The sequence below is a fragment of the Leopardus geoffroyi genome, chromosome C3, assembly GCF_018350155.1.
Source record: "Leopardus geoffroyi isolate Oge1 chromosome C3, O.geoffroyi_Oge1_pat1.0, whole genome shotgun sequence".
Classification (NCBI taxonomy): domain Eukaryota; kingdom Metazoa; phylum Chordata; class Mammalia; order Carnivora; family Felidae; genus Leopardus; species Leopardus geoffroyi.
In genome coordinates, this window is record NC_059338.1 from 114080171 (window position 1) to 114105831 (window position 25661).

Genomic DNA, 25661 nt, shown 5'->3' on the forward strand with positions numbered 1-25661 from the left:
ACTATTTATAGTGTCATACTTAAGTAAGATTTTTTTTTAAGTAAGGGTCTTTTAGCCTTAAAAACTGAGATTATTATTTTTTCTGTGGTCATGGGCTGAATTTTTTTAATAACCTGTGTTTTGATCTGTATTTAAATGTCACAGTCTGGAATGAATGCTGTTTCTGGAAGCAGAGACATATGTGAAGGTTTCAGGTTCCTTATTTCTTTACTCGTTCTTTCTGGATTTCATAAAAAAGGTATAAATGAGCAATAAAATAACTTTGTTGGAATGCGATAGAATATTGCACTACCTTTGTTTGTTTTTAAAGGTCACATATTGTACTTAAAAATACGTGTGGCAAATTGCTGTGTAAAATTCAGGTTAAGAAAGGATATGAAAAACAAAAACACTCTCTTTAATCTGAGAAGTCCTGAAGAGTGTAAAGTTTTAATAAATACAAATTAATTATGAAATATTTTAATATGCAATTTAGGTATTAAATAAAATTAGCATTTTTCTTCCTTAAGTATGTGTTATCAAGTTTCAAGAATGTTAAAAACTTCTCTGATGATTTAATCTGAAATCATTCCTACAGCAAAATTCATAAATAATAAATATTATCTTATTAATCCATATTTTAGTTTAGCTGGGTCTCAGAGCAAGTTAGTTCCTCAGGGAATGTGGTGTTCTTTATAAAAGAAGGTGATGAGATGTAATCTCCAAGGAATTAAATTGTGAAAACAATCTCGGTATTGTACATGCTAATATAAATCTGTTATTCCCTTTCCGCATCTATCACAACACATTTTAAATTGTGGCTGATCTTGTATGCAAATAGCTGTCTTATTAGAAATTGCAGCTCTGTGTGCTCATGTCTCCCTGGATTTCTTGGGAATTTGCTATCTAACCATCAAAGCAATAGAAATGAATGATGATTGCTGCAAGGCTTTGAAGAACAAAGAAAAGTCAGAACGTTTTAGAGGTTCTAGATGTCTGAGGCATTGACAGTTTGCACCATACACATGAATGGGTATCTCTTTACATCATTTAGAATAGCCTCAATGTGTTTATTAGAAAAGAAAATATTTTTCTACCTTCTTGTGTTTGTCACAGCTAATAAATGTAGGGCATTTGTGCGTGTGTGTGTTCTCTAGGCCTTTTTTGTTTGTTTCAACATTTGGTAAAATTTTATTTTGCTTTAAGAATAGAATAGAATACATAAAGAATGGAATAATTTCAAAGAATAAAGGTTTAATTTTTGAAATTTTGGTTAAGGATTATCAGTCACTAAAATAATTAGGAACAAAAATTAGGAACAAAAATCAAACTAGCTCCTCTCTATTGTATCTCTTAGGTTGAAATTCTTTTAAAGTTTTTATATTCATAGGTTATATAAACATAAAATGTATCTATTCACAGAGTATAAGCCTTTATAAAAATATAGGGTATCACCAAAAATATTTTGGTATCGCTTTGTTTATTTAAAGTACAATTTAAAAAAAGTAAAATCTAATTTACTTTGGTGGGTAGATTTTCTTTATGGATCCCTTACTTTTTTTATTTACTACAGGTAAGGAATGAATAAAATACTGGCCTCTAAAGTGTTATGTCTGTTAGGATGTTGGTTTAAATGACCAGGAAGGAATTAAGGGAAGCATAGTGAGTGACCATTTGGGTAGCTCGGCTTAGTAATTTGCTTTTTAAAATTTAAGCTATTCCATGAAGGCAACAGACAAAACTAAATTGAAGGGGTAATAATGCCTCGTGTATGTATTTATTTAAACCAACTTCTCTCCTAAAATGGAGTGATATTTTTTCTAGCCCCACATAATCAAGATTAAAATAACTTGACTCCTCCTTGCAATTAATAAATGCAAAATGCTATGCAAATGGTTGCTATATGAATAAATTATAATATATCTATTGATATTTTTTATGATGCTTGTATTAAAGTTCTGAATAATCACAAGTGAGAATATAGGATTAGGTGATGTCTTGGTTTTAGTTCTGAAATTTTAAAGTTAAACCACATGGTGTATGAGAAGTGAAGATTTTATTTATTTGACTTTTTGTCTTACCTTGCACATTCCTAAATATTACCATAATATTAAATATGAAGATTATTATGGATAGAAAAATATTTTTTAATTGAATTTATGTTTTTACACATAAGTGGTAATTATTAATTTGGGGATGCCTTTTACTGTGTTATGGACCACTGTTACGATTGTCCAGTGTGACCATAAATATAAATAAACAATACAGCTTGATATGAACAGATTTCAAAGGCATTTGGCATTTGAGAACCGTAATAATGCTCTTTAGGAAAATTACAGTTTAATAATTTATGTGAAGACATCTATACATACTTGTTTTAGTTAGGGTGATACTACCTACTGTAACAAACAAATATAAAATGTATAGAGGCTCAAATGCTGCAGTGATTCCTGTTGTCACAGCAGTGTGAAAGAAGAAAATAAGTTACTTGAGTAGCTTTCCTTCATGCAGTCATTCAGGATCCAGGATGTCATAGGCTATGTCATCTTCATCAGATTATTTCCAGTAGCACCCTGGGGGCCGTCTCCATTTCAGCCAGATGAATGAGAACACATGGAAAATTTTTATAGGTTAGTTCTAGAAGTAGAAAACTCTAATTTATCTATTTTTTTTGTTGGCCGAAACTCAGTCACATGCCCATAGCTAGCAGCAAAAGGAAAATTGTCAAGTGAGCTCAGGGGAAAAATCAAAAACAAAAACAAAGCAAAAACAAAGGTATACATATATTTTAGTAAGCAGCCAGCAATTTTTCCTATAGTCCACCTTTCTGGTCGTGAAATAGCCATGCACATCCTCTTTCCTGCCTCTTTAGTAGGTTGATCTTAAAGTTTCCCACTTACTGTATCCGCACAGAATCAAGGATCAAGCCAGTGCACAGTTCTCCCTCTTAGGTTGGAAGGTGGTTCCTTGAAGTTTACTGACTATGAAATTTTCCTAATGGCAAAGCAGAGGATAACTGCTTCATATCTCCTATAATCACTCCCATTTAGAAAGGGAAGAATGGGAAGGGTGAGAAACACAGCAATCACTGACCCAGCATGACCATGAAACCTGCTGTGCACAAGGGTGCATGAGGCCACTGAGAAGGTCCATTGTCCCGACAGAAATTTCTTGCTTGGATCCTAATTATGGTCCTTTTAGAGAAGTTCCCTTGCCCATTTTTTCTATGGCTCTCCCTTCTGGATGGTTCTCCTTCCAGGTCACATATGAAGAGGATGTTACAAATCTAGAATTTGCCTTCCTTGGGGGCTGCAATCTGTTGGTTTAAGTTTAGAAGTCTAGGAATTGATTTTCATTCATATACCTTTTTTAGACAAAGTTGGTTTCCTTGTAAATGTAATTCCCTCAGATTTTAGTAACCTTCTTACCATTTCTAGTTAATTCCATGTGACACTGCAATTTCTTTTCCAGGCATCTGCTTATTTTCTATGTTACAGAACCCCTGCACTTCTCTGTTTCTACCCAAATACTGGCTGCCTCTGTGATCTGAAATAATAGGTTCAGATGAGAGGGGAACATCCCGATCGGCTCTCTCTCTCTCTCTCTCTGTTTCTGTCTCGTTTTTTAACTGAGAAGTCTTTTTTTTTTTTTACATTTATTTATTTTTGAGAGACAGAGAGAGACAGAGCGCAAGTGGGGGAGGGGCAGAGAGAGAAGGAGACACAGAATCCCAAGCAGGCTCCAGGCTCTGAGCTGTCAGCACAGAGCCCAACGTGGGGCTCGAACCCACAAACTGCGAGATCATGACCTGAGCTGATGTTGGAAGCTCAACCGACTGAGCCACACAGGTGCCCCTAACTGAGAAGTCTTAATGGGCCTTTATTCTTCAAAGCCCTTCTCACTTTTATTTCTTGCCATTTGGCTTTTAGAAGAAGTTGGCTTTTTCAACATTGTTATTCCCCAAATTACCAAGCTTGTTATCATTTTATATTTTTGCTTATGAATTGGCCAGTTCTTGTCTGACCGCATCTTTATTTTGTAGTTCCTTATTAGAAACAGCGAGGAGCAATTTCCAGGCATCATTCAGGGAACAATTAAGTCTGTAATAAATAGACTTCACCAACATATACAAATTCTCAATCACAATAGAATTTCATTCCTCTTTCAGTAGAGTATTATGATGGTAAACAAGTCAGAGAGAGTATCCTCTTCTACCACAGGCTGACCAAGGTACTATGTTCTTAATATGTACCCTTAAGGTTTGTTGGGGGATAATTTACATTCCAGCCAATTGGAAGGGGAAAGATAATGCAGCTGTCGACAACGGAGATTTTTAATCTTCGGGTTTGGGAGTGACACATAGTACTTCCATTCATATTCTGTTGGCAATTACTCAATTATATATTTGAAGTGAGGCTAGGAAATATAGTTTAACTCTGTGCCAGGAAGACAAAGGAGAATTTGGATTTTGGTGAGTAGGTTGTAATCTGTGCCACATACATATTTTTTTAAGTTTTCATTTAAATCTAGTTCGCAGTGTAATATTAGTTTCAGGTCTGCATGTTAGTGATTTTGGCACTTTGATACAACACCCGGTGCTCATCACAAGTGCACTCTTTAATCGCCATCACCTATTCTGCCCATCCTCCCACTCACCCACCTTCTAGTAACCATCGCTTTGTTCTCTATAGTTAAAAGCCTCTCTTTCTTGTCACCCCCTCTTTGCTCATCTGTTTTGTTTCTTAAATTCTACATATATCTGCCACATATTTAAATCCAATAAAAATAATAAGGTTTGAATGTTGTGTTGTGGATTAAATCAAACAGTGCATATAATGTAGTAAGCATGAGAATATTAGTAAATGGTAGTAGTTTATACTGTTTTCAGAAGGAGAGACAGCACTAGAACTCAAATTTAGGCACTTTTGTTAACTGTGTCATGCTTTTTAAAACAAAATGTAAAGTGTCTGAGATTCAAATATTAGTTTTTATTTTGTAACATGGTAGATAATTGGAAAGAAACATTCTGCTAATAGCATGCCTACAACCCCCACCTATCTGAATGAACAGTACATGATTTTCACATTTACAGATAATACTCTCTAATAGTTTGGTTTAATTGAGTATTGATAGTACTTGATAAAAATAAATGTTACCGAGAACAAATAATTGGGAAATTTAATTACCAGCAATTGTATCCTTGATAATTTATTTGGAAGATTTTTGTGTTCTTTATTGATATCTAAAGGGAATAAGTCAAAGAAATTTTTACCCATTGCTTTAAAACTGAGCTTTATGGAATAAATTATTCCTGAAGTTTGTAGATAGTCCTTTTGATTTTTTAGGACTTCATCATAATTATTTTCTTTCTTTGCAGCAGGCATTTTGGAGATCAAAGATGGGTAGAAAAGATGCCTCCACTGTAAAACTTCCTGTTGATCAGTACAGAAAGCAAATTGGTAAGCACTGAATTCCCTTTGATACATTCCTGTGAATTAAGATAAAGAAAAAATCAATTATGTGTGATATTAAGAAAATAACTTTTCCCTAATACATATGATACACAGAATATGAATAATGAAGGACCATATAGTTTTTAAAGAGCAAAAAATAAGTGCAGTCCTGCTTACCAATGAAGAAATACACTTTGTGTACTTGTGATTTTTCTAAGCTCTTATAGTTTTTATTAATTTAATAAAAGCAAAAGTACATTGTATTATTATTCTTAAGGGTGGATGCTCTTATATAGTAAATTTTTTTTTATTTTTTTTATTGTTTATTTATTATTGAGAGACAGAGAGAGTAATTTGATAAGCTTGAAATTCTTCTTTAAAATTTTACCTTAATAAAATGGTAGACTAGAGAAAAGTCCACTCATCAACTTAAAAATAATAACAGAAAGCTTATCTGTTTTAGACTGTGCTCTAAGTGCAAGATTTTCTACCCATTCTTTTCAAGATTACATGAAGTATTTATAAAAAATTACCTTACATATGAAGTCACAAAGTCCACTCAATTTTCAAGAATCGTATCCTACAACTAGAACTTTGAACAAAGTGTAGTAAATTAGAAATAATTTGGAAACAAATTCCCATCTTGCACTTTTTCTTTTTACATGTTCCTACTCATTCCCACCCCTTCCCGCTTCTTTGGAAATAAAAAAAGTAATAATTAATGAAAACCTCTTCTAAATAACTGAAGGATAAACAGAGAAGTTCAAAGAGAAGTCAGAAAATAATTTGAAATTATTCATACCAAAAGAGCAAATACCTATTTCATAAATGTGATATATAAGGTGTACTCCATAAAGATATTTCTATAAAACAAAAGAGATGCAAAATGAAAAGAATATTTAGAATATATATAACCAATGAAGAATTTATATGTAGAAAAATAAAGCCCTACTATAAATAAAGTACTTTGGAAACCAATAGTAAAATGGGTACAAAACATGAAGAGGCAATTCATGAAAGAGGAAATCTAAATAGACAAAAATAATAACAAAACAAACCACTATTACAATAAAAACTGAAATCAAAAGAGTCTTGTGAGGGGCGCCTGGGTGGCTCAGTTGGTTAAGCATCTGACTTTGGCTCAGGTCATGATCTCACGGTTTGTGGGTTTGAGCCCCATGTCAGGCACTGTGCTGACAACTCAGAGCCTGGAGCCTGCTTTGGATTCTGTGTCTCCCTCTCTCTCTGTCCCTCTCTGGCTTGTGGTCAGTCTCTCTGTCTCTCTCTCTCTTTCTCTGTTTTTAAAAAATAAATAAACATTAATTTTTTTTTTAAAGAGCCCTGTGAAATGATCTAACTCATCTAACTGATAGATAAAAGCAAATTAAAAAACAGTATTTCTAACTACGTTAATTCTTCACTTTTAGGATGTTAATAAATCGTGTGGGTTGTTATTTATGTGTTTAAAAAGAAGGACTAACTTATCAGATTGAAGTCTGATCAAATGGGATGTGCTAACCACATAAAGAGTAACTATATAGTGGATCAATTCACAAACTCTTAAATATACAATTCTTAGAATTTTGACAAGTGTATATACTCATGTAACTAGAAATGCCAATTTTAATAAAAACATTTCCATTTTCTCAGGCATTTCTTCAGATCTGCTTCCAGTCATTCTCTACCCACTTCCATATGCAACTACTGTTTTGATTTCTATCACCATAGATGAATTTTTTCTACTAAAAAAAAAAAGGCCTTCTAAGGCTTTTACTGAAATTGAATTTTATCTAATGATCAATTTTGGAAAATAGATGTTAAAAATTCAAAGTCTTCTGTTTTATAAACATGGCATATCTTTTGTTTTATTTAATTCTACTCATATTTATTAGAGCCAAGGAGGAATGAGATACAGTAATATAATTGTGAGGCCTCAGCCTGTTCTTACACTAAATTGTTCAGAGGGTGCTGCGGTGTGTATTATATTCCCACACAAAGTTCTCTTTCCTGTGTTACTTTCTCTTGAAATTATAAGCTACACAAGACCCAACTGTCTCACCAGGTTCTTGGGAGATCCATGAGAAGTGTTAGACTGGTTTGTAAACCAGACTGGTGCATGGATATGAATTACCTTGTGTGTACTTTGGAAATACAGTAATCATAATCAAACACAAGTAAAGTAGTGAGGGTATACTTATGTTCACTCTTTTTAAGGATAATGCTCTGCAGTCTTCAGATTCTCAAACATATAGTACAGGATATTATAATATATATAAGTTTTTTTGTAAAGACAGAGAAATGAAATAGAAGAGATATTGACTAATTAATATAAACCAATTAGTTAAGATTAAGTAATTAAAAAAAAAAAGATTGACTCATTCAAGGATTTTCTCAAGGAAGGATTTTCTAATTTTCTGTATCAGAGTTAGAAAGTACCATAAGCCTGAGCTCATACTAATGATGATAAATCTATCACTGGCACTGTCCCCCCTTAAATGGAGTGCTATGCAAATGTTTCCCACATCCTATCAAAAATGTGAGGAGGGAATCAAGCAGCTAAAATTATCCAATATTTCAGTATTGGTGGTAAGAAAACAAGTATCAATAACAAATCAAATGAGTATTATAGTAGTTTTTTTAACATTGGATTTTGTAAATATTAAAGTTATCAGTAAGCTAATTTAATTACCAGTTAATGAACATTCGCAAAGAATAGCGGCATTATGTATTTTCAGTGTTCTCTTATTACTAAATCTCATTTATATAATTTTTGTATGGTCACTCAGTAATGGTGTTTGGCAATACCAGTGCTGTTGTTTGAGTGATGGTTTTAGTATCACTGCTTAATATTTATCTTCTGCTAAAAGTTTTATCTTTTGAATTATGTACTAAATGATAGTGATTAATGGCTTTGATAAAAGCTTTCTTTAAATATTCTTTGCTCAGGTAAGAATCAAATGGACTGGCATTGTGACTGGAAACACCTTACAGATACTGAATCTTCACATTAAACGGACAGGGTTTTAATTACTGTAGCATGATCTTGAAATGTGTAGTGAACTGAGATGAAATAAACTTCTTGCTTTCAAGGCAATAAATCTAATAAAAACTGAATATTCTGAAATATTGCTGACTAAAAGGGGAAATAGTTTAGGTGTTATCATTTCTTCAGATATAATATTGTAAAATTAGGTAGTAAGATTGCCTAATGTCACATGCATTATTCTAGAGATAAGTTATTTCAAAATTGGAAGAGAATTTTAAAAATTGCCTGGGTGGCTCAGTTGGTTAAGCATCCAACTCTTGGTTTTGGCTCAGGTTATGATCTCGCAGTTTCGTGAGTTTGAGCCCCAAATCGGGGTCCATGCTGTGCTGGCAGTGTGGAGCCTGCTTGGGATTCTCTCACCTCCCCCTCTCTGTCCCTCCCCCACACACTCTGTCTCTGTCTCTCTCAAAAATAAATAAATAAACAAAAAACCCCACATTAACATAATTAAGATATTTTCTAAATATATGTTATTAAGTATATCAGGCAAAATAATATTTATGTGCTAGGTAAATTATAAAAATACAACTAATTTACTTGTAAATCTCTATTTTCTTATTGGCATATGATATTATAGATTCATTTCTTTAATATGTTCTAGAAAATTGTTAGCCATTGTTTCCTCAAAATATTACTCCAGTTTTCTTCTTCTCTCCTTTTGGGCAAATACCAGAAATTTTATTCTGTGTAATAGGATATGTGCATTTTTAACTGCTAAATTGCTCTCCAAAGTTGCTGTACCATTTTATAGGCCTATAAGCAAAGTAAAGTGTTGTCTATTTCTCCATATCTTTTTGTTACCAGGAGACTTAAAATGTTTGCCGATCTCCCGCACATGAAATTGTATTCATTCTTTTTAGTTTTCATTGTGTTACTTGCTGAGGTTAATCGTTTCTTGTACTTATTGATCTTTTGATTTCTCTCCTTGTGAATATTTTGCTGCTCCTATTTCCTCTCTTCCTTTCTTTTCCTTCCTTCCTTCCTTCCTTCCTTCCTTCCTTCCTTCCTTCCTTCCTTTCTTTCTTTCTGTCTTTCTTTCTTTCTTTCTGTCTTTCTTTCTGTCTTTCTTTCTGTCTTTCTTTCTTTCTGTCTTTCTTTCTTTCTGTCTTTCTTTCTTTCTGTCTTTCTTTCTTTCTGTCTTTCTGTCTTTCTTTCTTTCTTCCTTTTTTTGGTGAGTGGACTTTTAATTGCCCTTTCCTTCCTTCCTTCCTTCCTTCCTTCCTTCCTTCCTTCCTTCCTTCCTTCCTTTCATCTGTTAATATATATATATATATATATATATATATATATATATATATACACACACACATACATACATATAGTTTCTTGAATGAATTTTGTGATAAAGTTGAATGAAATACTATTGAGTTATTTTTATCTTCTTGTATTGAGTTCTTTATATATACTGATAATAATCTTCTAGATAATAATTTTTCCATTATTAAACTTGCTTGTTGTTTTGGAAATACTTTACTTGTTTAATGCTTCAGCTTTATAATAAGTCTTGGCAAACGGTAGAACAAGGCCTCTCCTCAAACTTGTCTCAATTATTTTTTTGTTCTTTATCCTTTTAGGTGAATTTTAAAATTAACTTTACATAGTCATGAGAAAGGCCACTGATGGCCAAATTGGAATTATATTGATTTATATATTATTTTGGGAAGAATTTATGTCTTTATACATGAAATTCATATCAATTTTATCCTTTTAAATAACGTATAGTCGATATATTCAATAAATTTTCATCATTTTCTTTATAAAGTTATTGGATTTTTTGAGTTAAACAGAAGTGACATGTACTTCAATTTTTTGCTATTATTGTGACTAGAAAATATTCAAGTGGAAATAGAGATATTCTTATTCTATTCCTAACTTTGAAGAAAATACTTCATTTTCATTTTGCCATTATGTGTGATGTTAGTTCTAGGTTTTTGGTACATACTTGCCATTGAGCTAAGGAAATTCTCCTTTGTTCTTAGTTTACTAAGAGATTTTTTTTTCCTTTTTTAAAGTAATGAAGTATGAATGTATGAAAATGAATTTTATTGAAGATTTTTTTCTATTAGAGGAATATTATTTGATATTTTGCTAAATTATATGAATAGATGTTTCTAAACTATCTTTACATTGCTTACTTTGTTTTTATTTTTAAAAATACACAATTGATTTCAGTTTACTAGTAATTTATGATTTTTCTAAACATCCTTTTTTATGAATGTAATTGGTATATGTCTCTCCATTCTCTTACCATCTTTGTTTAGTTTTAGGTTGAAAGTCATACAAGATTTCTATAATGAATTGGAGAAATATACTTCTTATATCCTCGGATAGGTTATACAAATTTAGAAATAAAACCTTCTAGATTGTTTATACAACACCCTACCAAAATCCCTGTCTGAGGCTTTTTATTTGAATAGATTTCTAGCTACTTTCTCTCTTCTTTTGTTAATCAATAGATAAAATAGATCTATTAATAGATCTATAGTTTTGAGCCACTCTGGATAACTTACATTCAGTGATAAAGTTGAATAAAAGAATTTCAAATATATTCATAAATAGTTGGGCATACATTTTTAAAAATATTTTTTAAATATCGGGGATCCTGGGTGGCTCAGTTAGTTGAATGTCTGACTTTGGCTCAGGTCATGATCTCACTGTGGGTTAGAGCCCCACATCGGGCCCTGTGCTGACAGCTCAGAGCCTGGACCCTGCTTCAGATTTTGCATCTCTCTCTCTCTCTCTCTCTGTCCTTCCCCCGCTCATGCTGTGTCTCTCTCTGTCTCAAAAATAAAATAAACAGTAAAAAATTAAAAAAAAATTTTTAAATATCTATCATAGTTTCTATTTTTAATTGATGTTATTTAACTTTATCTTTTTATGAATATTAACTGATGTTGAATTTTTTTATGTTTTAAAGAATTAACTTTTATTACTATAGATTCTATTATTCCTTTGTCCATAATTTTACTGTTTATAATTTCCTTCATTGCTATTCGTCTTCTCTTTCTTTTGTAATTATTTGAGTTGAATGCTTTACTATTTGTTTTTTAAACTTTTTAAAATAATGTATTCATTTAATGAATTAGATTTTTTCATTGCATTATTGGTATCATTACATTATTTAGAGCTTTCTGAGCTCATATATATTTCATATACTTATGTATTTCATATATATTTATACATTTATGTATTTTTAATTGATTCTTAAACTTATTATTTTTTGTTCAAAGACTTTCAGGGTGATATCAGTTTCTGACATTAAGCTTTTCTCTGTTGCATAATATGTGGTCAATTTCATAAACATTCTGTCTGTGCTTGAAAGGAAGAGGTATTCTCTAACATTAGGATGCATTACTGCTTAAGTTAATTGTGGTGTTCAAATGAATGTTTGAGCTGTCTTTCTGTGAGGAAGGAGAATTAAAATATCTTCACTAAGACTATGGAGATCTTAATTGTCTGTAATTCTATTGGTTTTTGCTTTGTATATTTTGAGGCTGTTTTTATTGCATAGCATTTCTAAATTTGTATATATTTCTAGTAATTTCTCTTTTTTTATTAAATAATGGCCTTTCTTTTTTAAAATTTTTTTTTCAACGTTTATTTATTTTTGGGACAGAGAGAGACAGAGCATGAACAGGGGAGGGGCAGAGAGAGAGGGAGACACAGAATCGGAAACAGGCTCCAGGCTCTGAGCCATCAGCCCAGAGCCTGACGCGGGGCTCGAACTCACGGACCGCGAGATCGTGACCTGGCTGAAGTCGGACGCTTAACCGACTGCGCCACCCAGGCGCCCCTATAATGGCCTTTTTATTTATAAACATGCATTTAAGGTTTTTCTTAGAGTCTTTTGTCTCACATTAATATTGGTAAATGCCTTTCTTTTGCTTAGTATTCTGGTATTTTTTTCCTACTGCTTTACTTTTGTCTCAACTTTAACATTGTTTTATGTTTTTGATATACCCTAAGAATCTTTGTTTTTGAACAAGCAAATTTAATTCTATATCATTTACTATGAATGAAAAATCTAGATCTACTTGCAGAATTTTATTTCATAATTTTACTTGTGGTTTTTCTTTGATGGTCTCTACCCTAACAGCTTTCCTGAAAAAATTTGGACTTTTTTTCATTGTTCAAATTTTGAAAGATTTACATTTCATTTCTCTCTGTCTCTCTTCTTCCTTCCTTCCTTCCCTTCTCTTTCTCCTTTCTCCTTTCTCTTTGTCTTCATCTTCTTCATCTTCTTCTTCCTCTTCTTGACTTCCTCAGATTATATTTGTGATATATTTAACTTAATGAAAACTAAAGTCTATTAATGTCTTTATTTATCCAAAACTATGTAAAGATTTTTAACTCTATATGATTACTCCTTCCTGTTGTTCATGTTATTGTGTGTATTACTTTATTTCCCTCATTTTTAACAGCACAAACTCAATTATTACAGCTATTATTTTTAGTTTTAATTACCAATAATTACTTAGATCTAACTTTATGTTGGCTGTTGTTACTTTTTGTATTTCACATCTGCCTTCTCGTGAAGTTACTTTTGCCTTCATGCAAATATCTATTAGTGACAAAAATTTCTCAGTCTCTGTTTATAAGGCAGTATTGCTACATTGTACTCATACTTGAATTATAGTTTAGCTGGGTATGTAATTTTAGGATGATATTTGTATCTGCTCAGAACTTTAAACAATATTGTTTTATTCATTTTCTGTTTCTGGTGTTTCTGATGAGAAGTGTTACAATAGTCTAATTTTAGGTATAGTTTTCATTCCTGTGTTTAAGATTTTTCTTTTTATCTTAAATGTTTTTCAGCTCTAATTTAATGCAAGTACTTACTTTTATTTGGTAAAAAAAAAAAAAAAAAAAAAAGACAGGATTTGGTGTGCTGCTTCATCCTAAGGATTTTTGTCTTTCTTAAGTCCTAGAAGGATTTCAGTCTCTGATTTTTTTTGTCTTTTGAGTAATGGCTTTCCCCTCTTCTCTCTAATTTCTCCTTCGAGAGTTATTATTATATATAAATTGAGTGTTCATTTACAATATCTATATCTCTTAAAAATCGCTGTTATATTTTCTCTCTCTTTAAATTTCTATCCTATTTTGGGTTTGTCATTTCTCAGACTTATCTTACCTTTGATTAGGGCTTACAAATTATTTTTCTTTCTCAATCATTTATTTACTACTATGTCTAACTTGCATCCATGGGTATATAATTTCAGCTACCTTTTTTATCATGTATAAAAGATCCATTTGATCATTTAAAAACTCATTCTTTTTTGTTCCATTTCTTTGTCTTTTCCTCTTTTATTATTTTAAACACCAATTTTACATATTCTTTAAGATTCTTCCACTATTCCTTCTTATGGTACCAACTTTCCCATTTATTATATTGGTTTATTGTACCTCATGCTATTTTCTTTTTCTTTCACTTTTTTCAACCATTTTATGCTTTATGTCTTCCCTGCCCTCTTGTGTGTGTGTGTGTGTGTGTTGTGTATTCATCTTCGGTAGAGGGTCATTTGCTTTTGTTTCTGTTTTCTTCCTCTGTGAGAGTTCCAGCAGTCTGAATTGTGAAATATTCTCACAGGATAGTGTTTAATTTAGCTACTGACAGTAGGGTCTTTATAGATTTGGGACAGTTATTCTAGACTTATTTTTTGGCCTAAGATTCCTGCAATTTGGACCTCACACCTTCTTTTTTGGGACTGATAGGGTTAGGATTTGTATTTCTCACAGGTGACACATCTTTTCTCCACACCCAGAACTTAAAGGAGACAGAAACGATCCTTGCTATTTCCCCAAATAAGTACGGGTTATTTTTCTGTCTTTTTTGTATGGTTTGGTTAATCTTTGAGGACCTCAACTTTATCCATGTATTTCAGTTTCAGCTCTTTTCTTCCAGTAGTACTGTACATGCCTATGACTTAAAAGCCAATTTCCAGTCCTCCTGACATCTAAAACCGGGCACTATACATCACCCCCTACCTCCCCACCCAAGGCTATTAAAGGATATCAGCTAGTAGAGCTGCCTGTTTTGCTTTGAGTTTTACCTTTGTCTTCCATTTGAACATTTCCATTTTTACTTTTATTATCATAAATATATGTATATGTGTGTATGTAAATATGTATACCTTCAACATCTGTAGCTTTACACGATGGGCTTTTTACTACTGTTTCTATGTGTTTATGTAAGAGAAGCGTCCACCTCAGCTTTGTCTACCCTATTTTCAAAACTGGAAGTCCTTCAAACATTTTACTTGGCTGATAACACATACCACTTTCTTTCTTCCTTGTTTTAAGTATATATACATACATACATACTTTTTGCATCCCTGATGATCACCTCTAATGATAGAAGGTACTTATATTTATTATAGTAATCAATAAAAAAATCTCCCTAATTCTAAGGTAATTAAATTCTGTATACCTTTTGTTTAATCTACTCTGTTCATATTAGTCTTAATTGTTTTATTTCTCTTGAAATGAGTGTCTTTAACTCACTTGGAAACTTACTGAAATATACTGTTATTTAACTTTTCTGAAAGTTTGTGTTTTATCTTGCCTGTGATATTTTTTGATGATTTCCTTTGATTCTATCTCTGTATCCCCCAGGGAACATTACACATAGAAGCTACTTTAAATAAAAAGGGAAGAAAGAAAAAAAAAGTTTGTTTGTTTGTTTGTTTTGGCTAGGTGCAAAATAAGATTGATATGCTTTATATCTTCTACTCAACTACTTTCCTCTCCATACCTAAGCTGTTAATATGATTTTCTGAGAAATTAATTTATATCTTATGAGCAACTTGTTGGTTTATCTTTCTAGCAACCCAAAGCATAGTACTTGTTTCTTAGTACTAAATGTGATGTTAAATGATGGGGGGGGGGGGGTCTTCTGCAATATATGATTAATGTCAAGCTGTTCTGTAAAAGTACTTAAAAAGTATTGGTTTGAGTTGCCTTTATAAAATAAGTTTACATGGATTTTTTGGGGGGAATTAATTTACTAGTTTCCTCTGCTTAGCTCAAATATCCCTAAATAATTTTGAGAAAATTACTTTCTGCAATTTTTACTTTTATATATAATACATTATTATTTTTTCTTTAAAAGAATACATGACATCATTTTGTATGACTGGCTAAATATAAAGTTGTACTATACCAATGATAATCCACTGGACCTATATATTTTTTTAATTTGTTATCTGTATTTTATTATGTTGCTGGTTTTATAAGTTTTGAATCAATTTGATTAACATTTAAATTATTTTTTTTTTGCCTGTGATGATGCCATTTTTTTATTTTATTCATTTTGCAGCTATTAAAATGCTGATCAATTGTCTACTGAGATAGTTACTGGAGTTTACTATAGGATTCCATAGGAAAGACTATAGATCCTTGCTTTTGTAATGAGTTTTCCACAGTTATTTGTAGTTTACAATATAGTAACTAAAAATTGTGTTCATATGGCAGGAAAATTATTTTTTATGCCAAATTTTATTGCTCTTTTATATGTAATACAAGTAATGTGGTATGGTAATACCATATGGTAATCATATGGTAAGATGAGAAAAGTAAAATTTCAAATAGTGTTTTGCTTTTTGAGGAAGAGGGGAGGTATTTGAATCAGTTGATGAGAAATTATTGTAAAACTGTTGAGGGAAATATAAGTCTTTACTTTGATTAACAAATTTTATTATTTGTCAGTATTTTGGCATGCTGTAAATAACTCATCTTCCAATAATTCATTTGAGTAATTAAATTTAGATTGCAAATTTTTCTTTTCAAATATTTTGACTCTTATCTCTTTGCTTTTCTATTGTATCTTAATTGGTGTGGTCTCTATAAATGGACAATAAATTATATATCTTTGTTATAGAGATCAGACAGTGAATAGAACTTGGTATTCATCCCAGACAGAATTATGATTGAATGTATTTGCAAGATTAAAGCACTGAATTTACTTTTTTCTAATTAAAGGCAATTAAAGATTTCCAGACACAAATAAAAGACAATGAATTGAGGAATAAGTGTAGGAGCAAGTCCATTTGCAGGTGAAAAGATGTGCCTTTGAAGCAGAACCAGCTGTATTTTCATTGAAAGAATAACAGTTTAGGAAGCTTTTCTGCATGTGCTTGCTTGATAGCATAATGTACTCATAAGCAGCTTATGCAGTATTCAGAAAATAACAGTGCATTAATTTTTAAAGTAGCAAAGGCAGAGGAAGAGCAGTACTGCCACATGATGATAATGAGTGTGGCTAGTGTAATGCCGACTGTTGAGAAAGAAAAAAACAGCAAGCTTCTGAAAAATGAACATTTATAAAACAATAACCAGATATTCACATGATAATGAGCTTAGACAGCAATATCAACAAAGGGCAAAGATGCAGCCTTGTTTCTGGGCTTCAAGTAAAGGAATTGAAAAGCAAAAAGCCAAAAGCAGTTAAGTAATCTATTCTTTCATTAAACTAAGAAAACTCTCGGTAAAACTGTGGCATAGTTAAAACTATTTCTTTAAATATGAAATAATTCATGACATAAAATAGGTTTTTATGTTGAATTAAATAGAACACATAAATTGTTCTATTCTTTTCTAAATTAGTGTAATGTGAGGAATAGTATATAACAATATTAAGGTGCCAAAATATTTGTGGTTTTTATTAAATACATGTTTTTGTATCTACTTGTGATTCTTTATAGAAATGGCACCCATGCTAGAGTTAAATATATTTTAATGTACGGAATAAGAAAGGAAATTTTGACACAGGTAATATCTACTGATTAGAAATTGTAACTGAAAATGACTTTTGAAATTATTCTGTTTTAAAATAGCAGACACTACACAGATTGCCTGCAAAGTATATATAAGTAAAAATTATGAATATGTGTGGAACCATTTTTGCTATCAAAAAGCCCAGGTGTAATTTGAAAATTATTTTGCATCAATGTTTACTTTTTAGTTATGATTTTGCTTTTACTTGGTATTCACAATCCCCGTTTAAGACTTGGAGCAGGAAATTCTGTTGATTATGTACCATGAATTTTCAAGTATATATTTTCAATCTATATTTAACAGGAGAAATCAGAGTCAGGCTAGTTTGATTTGTTAAAGTTGCTGGAATTGGGAACTAGACATATATTATTAGGTGAATCTTATTCTTCTGTAATTGGAAGCAACTTGATAGATCTTTTTTTTTTAAGTATAAGAATGATTAAAATGATCCCAGGGAAAAGTATCCATTCCACTTTGCTCTTCATTTTATTAGAATATGAACCAGAGCATGCAATAGCCATGTTCCTAGAGTGAAACAAGAAATACAAACTGGTGGTGAAAGGCAAAGTCCTTCAGAGTCAAGACTGAAGTTCATGTCAATCCCAATCGAACTCCTTCTTCTCTTATCTCCTGGAATAAGTCAATAATCAATTAATCAGTTTCTTGCTGTCTCCCTCTCTCTTTCTTTCTCTTCTTCCATCCCTTTTTCACTTTCTCCCCCCCCCCCCCGCCCCACCCCCCATCTTAGTTTTACATGGTTTCAGGACAGATATCTGCCCTTTATAATGAAATAATCTTGAAAGGATCTAAAAAAGATCTTCAACAACTATCCACACACTTTCCAACCAAGCCTGGGACTACTGTTCTCGAAATCTAGGATCTTGAATGACATATTTTTTATTGTGATTCAGCCTAAAGGAAGAGGAAGAAATATTTTAGAATTCTGATAACGCCAGTCTTACAGAGAAACTGGTTGTTCAGGTTACCATTCTCATTCTCTAGCTGGCTCTGGCCATTGTTATTTATGACTTCCCTCCTCCAAAGTTCCTTCTGGATCTTGTCCCTAGCAAGCATCTTCTTGTGATTAGTCCTTTACCTTTAATGGTAGCCCAAATCTTCATTCCTAAAGGTTCTGGGTGATTCCTCTATTTATAAAGTTATATAGAAATTTCATGAAATTTTATTATTGGTCATAATAGTACAAGGGATTACCCCAGGAGTTCCCTAACATCTTTCAATAATTCTTTTGGCCTTCACTATGTATTAACAAATCATTTTATCCTTGATAACCAGCATCCAATATGCCAGCTGATACTGTGATTCTTCATGTTGTCTGTTTACCCATAGGCATGAAGAATCCAAACTGACCCGGTGCCAGTCTCAGTATCTACTTCAGCAAAAGTAATATTATGCCTTTTCTTAAGTTACTTCTTTTTCTAGGTAAAATGCACAACAAAATGTACTACTCAAACTTTGGCCACTGGGAGGATTTCCAACATAGGTTGTATTTCAGGGCCATCTCCAAGGATAACAGTCCACTTCCAGCTGGTGTCAGCATGTTATAAAGAGCCATCTACAAACATCTTTTTAACTGCTATAATGGTACACCCAATTTTATGGTTTGTTGAACTAGATAACCTCCAATTCATAACTGGTAGCTCTGGCCAGATGGTCCCAGAGTCTCATGACCAGGTAGTCAGTCTCCATCAGAGGTTGGTAGCAATCCAGGAGTTGTTTCTTAGCAGCTGTTACCTGCTGAAGGATGCATGGCATTGCTCCAAAACCCTAGAGACTGCCACTTCTTTTTGGGGGTGACCTGCTAAAGGCTTATTTCTATGTCACAGCTAAAAGCACTTCAGCCTTCGTTTATTCTGCCATGTCATAAACTCTAAGAGGTAGAGTAGCTTGCACAGCAATCTACTGGAGAAGCTTTTATTGTCCCATGCCCTACTAAACCTTAGCAGCTTCTCAGGTTCTCTACATATATAAAGTATGTGTGTAGGTTTTAAAAAACATGATAACAGCATGAGCAACCATGTATCCATCATCCAGGTTAAAAATTGGATGTATACCAGTACTTTAGAACCCTCTTTATACCCCTTTCCAATTGTAACTAACACTCTCTGAGCCTCAGAGATTAAGCACTGTCTTAATTTTGTAACAAGTCTGTTTATGCCCCCTAGATATGTCAAACAGTATATTGCTTTATTTTTGAATTTTATATAAATGAAATCATACTCTATATTATTATGTAATTTGCTTCTATTGAATATCATGTTTTAGAGTTTTATTTTTATTGATGAATTTTGATAATAGTTTATTCATGTTTTATGCTTTATAGCATTCCATTGTATATGTATGCCAACAGTTTTCTGTCTATTCTCTTGGTTTTGATATTAGATCATTCTTAGTTTCTTTTTTTCTATGAATGCTATTCTGAGCATTCTGTGCACATTTTTGGACATGTCTGTTTTTTGGTTCATACGTATAAGAGTTTCTCTACAATATGTACCTAGTAGAAGAATTTTGGATCATAGATCATAGAAGAATGTTGTCAAGTAATGCCAGTAAGTCAGCCTTGTGTCCCTTTCTTAATGGTAGATATAGTGTTAAGTATGACAAGTTGGCCTTTTCTTCTGGAAACAATCCTGACATGCACTAAATCAGTGAACCTCCCCAAATCAGATTTAGGTGCAAGTTTCTGTATTTAACAGAATGTTCTTTCTTCTCCCTCTTATGCATGTATTTGAATGAAGCATCTCAGACATTTGTCATGTTTTCTCCAAGGCTAACATCATATCATTGTCATTGTAATATATTTTGCAGTAGTGAGGCAGTTAAATTCTCTTGGAATGAGACCATGGCCCTGAGACGGACAGTTCTAGTTCTCAAGCAGGGTTATAAGTATATTGCTGTCCCCTTCCAGGAAAGGCAGATAGTCTCTTGGATCTGTGATTGGAACCTAGAAAAATGCATCGGCTAGAATAATTAGCTATTTGTGACCATGGGTAAAGGATTTTTATGTTCTGCTTGTAAGAACAGTAAGAAAATTCTACCATAAATTTGATTTTAATAGTACCCAGTTCGTTTCTCAAAACCAATTAGCCACAGTGAGAAAATAAGTAGGTCTGTGGAAATAATCAGTGTGACTGTATATTTAGTTTTGATGATATAGTCAATCTCTGAAACTTCTTCAGGAATGTACATTTCCTTTGATTTACCATTTTAGTAAGTAAGGGGAGTAATATTCTACTTCAGCTTTACTTTCAAAATAGCTCTCACAGCACATATCAGGGAACCAAGCTGAAAATGCTGCCTATCATGTGAGCCAAAACTGTCAAGTGAACATAGGGTCTGTTCTGGATCACTGAACCTACTATCAGGAGTTGAACTTTTTAATTTTTTTAAGTTTATTTATTTATTTTGAGAGAGAGAGATAACGCAAGTGAGGGAGGGACAGAGGGAGAGGGAGAGAGGATCCCAAGCAGGCTCTGTGCTATCAGTGCAGAGCCCGACATGGGGCTCCTTCTCATGAACCATGAGATCATTACCTGAGCCAAAACAAGAATAAGATGCTTAACTAACTGAGCCAACCAGGTGCCCTTGAACTTTTTAATTTTAAATTTGCTTTATTTTTTTAATTCAATAAATTTGACATATAACATTGTATACGTTTAAGGTATACAATGTATTACTTTGATACATTTAGATATTATAATATGATTGCTGCTGTAGCAAAATTTATCTCATTACATATTTAAGGTATTACATTTTGGTCTATATTCACTATGTTGTGCACTCCATCTCTGTAGCTTATTTGTTGCTTGTTACAAGTTTGTACGCATAAACACCATCACTCCTCTCCTTCTCCCCAACCCATCCCCTGGTAATTACCATTTTACTGGGTTCTTTTACAGGTTTAACTTGTTTAGAGTCCACATATAAGTGATATCATACAGTATTTGTCTTCTCTATCTGACTTGTTTGGTTGAGTATAATGTGCTCAAGGTCCATCAGTGTTGTAGCAAATAGGAGGATATCTTTCTTCCTCCTAGATGAACAATATTCCATTGTGTGTATGTACCACATTTTTTAATTCATTTATCTACTGATGGGCATTCAGGTTGTTTTCACTTCTTGGTTATTGTGAATAATGCTCTGATAAACATGGGAATGCATGTATGTCATTGAAATCATGTTTTCATTTCCCTTCCATATATAACCAGAAGTGGAATTTCTAGATCATTATGGTATATCAATTTTTAATTTTTGAGAACCCTCCATATTGTTATTCATAGTAGTTGGACCAATTTATGTTCCCACCAACAATGTATAAGAGCTTTCTTTTCACCATGGTTTTTCTTCTTATCATTATTACAACAGTGTTATTAACAGTGTAGTTAACATACAGTGTTATACTAGTTTCAGGTATACAATATAGTGATTCAGCAACTCCATACATTACTCAGTGCTCATCTGGATGAGTGTACTCTTAATTCCCTTCACAACATTCTTGCCAGCACCTGTTTTCTCTTGTCTTTTTGGTAATAACCATTCTAACAGGCATGAGGTGATATCACAAGGGTATTTTGATTTGCATTTCCTTGATGATTAGTGATGTTTAACATTTTTTCATGTGTCTGTTGGCCATGTTGATGTCCTCTTGGAAAATTTTCTGTTTAGTTCTTCCCATTTTTTTAGTGGATTGTTTTTTTGTTATTAAGTTGGCTGAGTTCTTTACATATTTTGGATGTTAACCTATTACCCAACATATGGTTTGCAAATTTTTCCTCCCATCCTGTAGTTTGTCATTTCATTTTGTTTCTTTTGCTGTGTAGAAGCTTTTGAGTTTAATGTAGACCCATTTGTTGGATTTTTGCTTTTGTTGTTTGTGCTTTTGGTATCATGTCAAAAAAAAATCATCATCAAGGCCAATACTGACAAATATATTCCGTACATTTTCTTCGAGACTTTTATAGTATCAAATCTTATGTTTAAGTCTTTGATGCATTTTGAGTAAACTTTTGTGAGTAGAGTAAGATAGGTGTCCCTTTGTGTGTGTGTGTGTGTGTGTGTGTGTGTGTGTGTGTGTGTGTTCTGCATGTGTTTCTCCAGTGTTCTCAGCACCATTTGTTGAAGAAACTATCCTTTCCCTATTGGGTATTCTTGGTTCCCTCCAATTATGGTCGAATATTAGTTGACTATATCTACTGAGATTTAATTTTGGGCTCTTTGTTCTGTTCTATTCTCCCTCTCTCTCAGTGCCTCCCTCACTCATGTGCACACTCTCTCTCTTTCTCAAAATAAATAAATAAACTTAAAAAAAAGAAATCCAATTAATTTCTGTATGTTGATTTTGTATCCTGCCACTTTACTGAAATTGTTGATTCTATATATAAGATTATATTATAAACAGATAGAGCTTTACTTTTTCCTTTCCTGACTTGAATGTCTTTTATTTCTTTGTTGTCCCTAAGTCCACTAGCTAGGACTTTCATTACTATATTGAATAGGAGTTGTGATAATAGACATCCTTGTCTTATTCCTAATCTTAGAGGAAATAGTTTAAAATTTTCTTCCTTAAGGATAATGTTAGCTGTATATTTGTCACATATGTCCTTTATTATGTAGAGGTAGGTACCTTCTATATCCAAACTGTTAGGGATTTTTGCCATCAAATGCTGTTGTATTTTGTCAAATGGTTTTTCTGCATCTATTGAGATAATCATATGATTTTTATCTTTAATTTTATGGATGTGATGTATTACATTTATTGATTTCCATATTGAACCATCCTTGCATCCCAGGGATAAGCCCCACTTGGCCTTGGTGTATAATTCTTTCAATGAATACTTGAAGTCATTTTGCCAATATGTTATTGAGAATTTTTACATCTATATTCATCAGGGATATTTATAATTTTCTTTTACTGTGGTATCCTTATCTTGTTTTGGTATCTAAGTAAATCTGGCTTCATAAAAAGAGTTTGTAAGAGTGTGAAAGAGTTTGATGAGAATTGGTGTTGATTCTTGAAATGTTTAGTAGAATTCTCCAGTGAAGCTGTTGGGTCTGAGTTTTCTGTGCTGGGAGCTTTTGATTACTGATTCAATCTCTGTGGTTATTATCAGTTTGTTTGTATTTTGTATTTCTTCCTGAGTTAGTGTTGGTAGGTTATGTGTTTCTAGAAATGTGTCCATTTCTTCTAGATTATGTAACTTGTTGGCAAATAATTGTTCATAGATGTTTCTTTCATTTATTTATTTTAATATAATTTACTGTCAAATTGTGCTCTTGGTTTTTGGGGTAGATTCCCATGGTTCATCACTTACAACACACAGTGCTCATCCCAAGTGTCTTCCTCAATGCCCATCACCCATTTTCCCCTCTCCCCCACCCCTCCATCCACCCTCAGTTTGTTCTCTGTATTTATGAGTCTATTGTGGTTTGCCTTCCTCCCTCTCTGTTTGTAACTATGTTTTCCCCTTCCCTTCTCCCATGGTCTTCTGTTAAGTTTCTCAAGATCCACATATGAGTGAAAACATATGATATCTGCCCTTCTCTGACTGGCTTATTCATTCAGCATAATACCTTCCAGTTCCATCCACATTGCTGCAAATGGCATGATTTCATTCTTTCTCATTGCCAAGTAGTATGCCATTGTATATATAAACTACATCTTTATCCATTCATCAGTTGATGACCATTGAGGCTCTTTCCATGATTTGGCTATTGTTGAAAGTGCTGCTGTAAACATTGGGGTACACGTGCCCCTATGCATCAGTGTTCCTGTATTCCTTGGATAAATTCCTAGTAGTGCTATTGCTGGGTCGTTCTATTTTTAATTTTTTGAGGAACCTCCACATTGTTTTCCAGAGTGGCTGCACCAGTTTGCATTCCCACCAACAGTGTAAGAGGGTTCTCGTTTCTCCACATCCTTGCCAACATCTGTAGTCTGATTTGTTCATTTTAGCCTCTCTGACTGGTGTGAGGTGGTATCTCAGTGTGGTTTTGATTTGTATTTTCCTGATAATGAGTAGATGTTTCTTTTATAATTCTGCAGTGTCAGTTGTAATGTCTCCTCTCTCATTTCTAGTTTTATTTAAGTCTTCTCTCTTTTTTCTTAGTCTAGTTAAAAGTGTGTCAATTTTGTTTATCTTTCCAAAGAACCAGCTTTTAATTTCGTTGATCTTTTCTATTGTTTTTCTGGTCTCTATTTCATTTGTTTCTGCTTTGATCTTTAGTATTTCCTTCCATCTGCTAACTTTAGGCTTTATTTGTTCTTTTTTTTTTTTTTTCTAATTTCTTATGGTGTAAAGTTAGGTTGTTTATTTGAGATCTTTTTAATTTCATACTTAATATGTGTGTTTACTACTGTAAACTTTCCTCTCAGAACTGCTTTTGCTGCAGCCCACACTATTTGATTTGACACACTATTTGACTATTTGGTATGTTGTTTTTCCATTTTTATTTGTTTTAGTGTTTTATTTCTTTTTGATCTAATGGTTGTTTAGAAGTGTGTTGTTTACTTTCCACATATTCATAGATCTAACTTTCTTTTTGTTGTTAATTTCTAGTTCAGTGAAGATGGTTGGTATTATGTCAGTCTTTTAAAATTTGCTAAGAATTGGGGCGCCTGGGTGGCGCAGTCGGTTAAGCGTCCGACTTCAGCCAGGTCACGATCTCGCGGTCCGTGAGTTCAAGCCCCGCGTCGGGCTCTGGGCTGATGGCTCAGAGCCTGGAGCCTGTTTCCGATTCTGTGTCTCCCTCTCTCTCTGCCCCTCCCCCGTTCATGCTCTGTCTCTCTCTGTCCCAAAAATAAATAAACGTTGAAAAAAAAAATTTAAAAAAAATTTGCTAAGAATTGTTTTGTGGCATATCATACGATCCATGCTGGAGAATGTTCTATGTGCAGTTGAGAAGAATAAATATTTGGCTGCTATTGGATGGAATGTTCTGTATATGTCTATTAAGTCCATTTGTTATGAAGTATGGTTCGTTATAAAGTTTCTTTGTTGATTTTCTGCCAGGATGATCTATCCATTGCTGTATAATGGGGTATTGAAATCCGATGCATTTATTGTATTGTCCTTTATTTCTCCCTTAAAACCTATTACTATTTGCTTAATATATCTTGGTACTCAGATATACAAGGTTAGGAGCATATATATTTACAATTGTCATATCCTCTTGAGGTACCGACCTTTTCATCATTATATAATTACCTTCTTTGTGTCTTCTTACCTTTTTTGTCTTGGAGTGTATTTTGTCTGATATAAGTTTGGTTATACCCACCATTTTGGTTTCTTTTTGCTTGGAATATCATCTTCTGCCCTTTCACTTTGAACTGATGTGTGTCTTAGAGCTGAAATGAATCTCCTGCAGGCAGCATATGGTTGGGTCTTGTTTTTGTT

The 25661-nt window shown here is 32.9% G+C and overlaps 1 protein-coding gene across 8 annotated transcripts in view; it reads left to right on the top strand.

Annotated features, from left to right (window-relative positions):
• TRIQK (triple QxxK/R motif containing) overlaps positions 1-25661 on the top strand; it is a 285943-nt gene that overhangs the window by 39426 nt on the left and 220856 nt on the right. For 5 of the 8 annotated variants that reach the window (XR_006706417.1, XR_006706418.1, XM_045454240.1 and 2 more), the window contains one exon: positions 5357-5438. Coding sequence is in view for 6 of the 8 variants with exons in the window: in XM_045454240.1 (XP_045310196.1) it covers positions 5357-5438 (82 nt within the window). In the remaining 2 variants the exon portion in view is untranslated. Of the gene's footprint in view, positions 1-4170; positions 4210-5356; positions 5439-25661 lie in introns of those variants that run through there. The other 3 variants (XM_045454241.1, XM_045454243.1, XM_045454245.1) reach the window with 2 other exon arrangements.